Source organism: Pezoporus wallicus, unplaced genomic scaffold (assembly GCF_028554395.1).
Source record: "Pezoporus wallicus isolate ANWC-B61680 ecotype Strahan unplaced genomic scaffold, APGP_CSIRO_Pwel_v1 contig_12443, whole genome shotgun sequence".
In the NCBI taxonomy this organism is placed as follows: Eukaryota; Metazoa; Chordata; class Aves; order Psittaciformes; family Psittacidae; genus Pezoporus; species Pezoporus wallicus.
In genome coordinates, this window is record NW_026636877.1 from 1 (window position 1) to 2,543 (window position 2,543).

The 2,543-nt window shown below is 68.1% G+C and overlaps 1 protein-coding gene across 1 annotated transcript; it reads left to right on the forward strand.

Annotated features, from left to right (window-relative positions):
• Window positions 1-619: 619 nt before the first annotated feature.
• On the forward strand, window positions 620-2,408 carry LOC130595329 (vasodilator-stimulated phosphoprotein-like; the record flags this gene model as incomplete). Its single annotated transcript, XM_057401946.1, has 7 exons — window positions 620-871; window positions 1,335-1,392; window positions 1,465-1,505; window positions 1,586-1,776; window positions 1,859-1,965; window positions 2,080-2,140; window positions 2,366-2,408. Coding segments are annotated over 7 exons (753 nt in total), but the record flags the coding sequence as incomplete, so codon positions are not given.
• Window positions 2,409-2,543: the final 135 nt, after the last annotated feature.

Consider the following 2,543-nt stretch of genomic DNA (forward strand, 5'->3'; position numbering starts at 1 on the left):
GGGCCCCCATGAGCTCTGGTCTCTCTATGGGCACCCATGGGGCTCTCTCATGCTCTGGTCTCTCTATGGGCCCCCATGAGCTCTGGTCTCTCTATGGGCCCCCATGGGTCTCTCTGGTCTCTCTATGGGCACCCATGGGCTCTGGTCTCTCTATGGGCACCCTGGTCTCTCTATGGGCCCCCATGAGCTCTGGTCTCTCTATGGGCCCCCATGGGCTCTGGGCTCTCTATGGGCCCCCATGAGCTCTGGTCTCTCTATGGGCCCCCATGGGCTCTGGTCTCTCTATGGGCCCCCATGAGCTCTGGGCTCTCTATGGGCCCCCATGGGCTCTGGTCTCTCTATGGGCCCCCATGGGCTCTGGTCTCTCTATGGGCCCCCATGAGCTCTGGTCTCTCTATGGGCCCCCATGGGCTCTGGTCTCTCTATGGGCCCCCATGAGCTCTGGTCTCTCTATGGGCACCCATGGGTCTCTCTGGGCTCTCTGGTCTCTCTATGGGCCCCCATGGGCTCTGGTCTCTCTATGGGCCCCCATGGGCTCTGGTCTCTCTATGGGCCCCCATGAGCTCTGGTCTCTCTATGGGCACCCATGGGCTCTGGGCTCTCTATGGGCCCCCATGAGCTCTGGGGTCCCCATCGGGGCCCCCCGGGCTCCGGGCTCTCAATGCCCGCCCCCGGGCGCCCCCTGGTGCCGCTGTCCCGCAGGTGGTGCTGAACCTGCCCCTGGCGCGGGGGCTGCGCTACTGCGCGGTGACGCCGCAGTTCCACCAATGGCGGGAGGGGCGGCGGCTCTGGGGGCTCAGCTTCGGCGCCCCCCGCCAGGCCGCGGCCTTCGCCGACGCCGTCCTGGGGGCGCTGCGGGCGCTGGGCGAGGGTGAGGGGGGGCCCGGGAACCCTGACCCCCCGTGACCCCACCCTGACCCCCCCGACCCACCTGACCCCGCCGTGACCCCACCTTGACCGCCCCTTAACCCCACCCTGACCCCCCCTTGACCCCACTCTGAGACCCCCGTGACCCCACCTTGAACCCCCCATGATCCCACCTTGACCCCCCCCATGATCCCCCCATGACCTTGAGACCCCCCATGACCCCACCTTTGACCCCCCCTTTACCCCACCCTGAGACCCCCCCATGAGTCCACCTTGACGCCCCCATGACCCTGAACCCCCCATGACCCTGAGCCCCCCCATGACCCTGAGACCCCCCGATGACCACAGCTTGATACCCCCATGACCCTGAGCCCCCCCATGACCCCACCTTGAACCCCCCATGACCCTGAGACCCCCCCCATAACCCTGACCCCCCCCCATGACCTCACCTTGGCCCCTTCCCCCAGGCACCCCCGTTTCCTGGCCAGACCCCGACAGCGCAGAAGACCCCGACCCCCAGGAGAGGTGGGTGCCCCCCCCCTCGATTTGCAGGGGTCCTCCCCCCTCCCACGGGTGCTGACCCCCCCCAACCCTCAGGCAGCCGCTGGAGGACCCCGAGCCCCGCGTGGCGGCCTCAGGTAGGTGACGGATAGTGGGGGGCACCCCAAAACGACCTGGGGTCACCCCATAACCTCCCTCCCAAACCCATGACCCCCCCCAGGCCCCCCTGCTGGAGCCCCTCCGCCGCCACCCCCTGGCCCCCCCCCACCGCCGGGCCCCCCCCCACCTCCTGCTCCCCCCCCAGCCGCGGGGGTGCTGGGGCCCCCCCCGTTACCGGGGGCTGGGGGGGGTGGGGGGAGCCCCGGTTTCGCTGCTGCCATCGCGGGGGCCAAGCTCCGGAGGGTCAAGGTGAGGGCAATGAATTGGGGGGGGGGGGGGTGTCAAGGGGAGGGGGGGGCTCGATTTCATCCCCCCCCCTTTGTCACAGCAGGAGGAGACAGCAGGGAACCCCCCTGCACCCCCCAAGGGTGACGGTGCCCGGGGGGGCACCGGGGGAGGGGGGTTGATGGAGGAGATGAACGCGATGCTGGCCCGCAGGTGAGGGGGGGGATAATAGGGAAATGGGGGGGACCCCCCCTCAAATGGGGGTACCTTTAAATGGGGGTACCCTCAAATGGGGTACCCGTGCTGACCCCCTCTTTGCCCCCCCAGGAGGAAAGCCACGCTGCAGGGGGACAAACCAGCGCCCAAGAGGGACGAGGACGTCACCAACGTCAGTGCCCCTCTCCAAAACACCAAGTCTGGGGTCTTTTCCCCAAAAAAATACCAATTTGGGGGGATTTTAACCCAAAATACCGATTTGGGGGCTCCCCCCCAAAATAACGCTCTAGGGGGGCTGCCCCCCATCCCCCTGCCCCTCCCCTTGTCCTCAGATGCCGGTGGACACCTCCCGTGTCCCCCCTCCGTGTCCCCCGACCCCTCACTCTTCTCCCCGCAGGACGAGGCGGAGCCGGGCACTAGGACCCAGGGGCAGCCCGCGGGTGAGCGTCGGGGACTACAGCTCCCAGCATGCTTCGCGGCGGGCTCCCGTTGCTGGGCATGATGGGAAATGTGTCCGGGGGGGGGGGCGGTTTAAACCGGTTTAGGGGGCGTTTGAGGGCGTTGGGGGCCGTTTT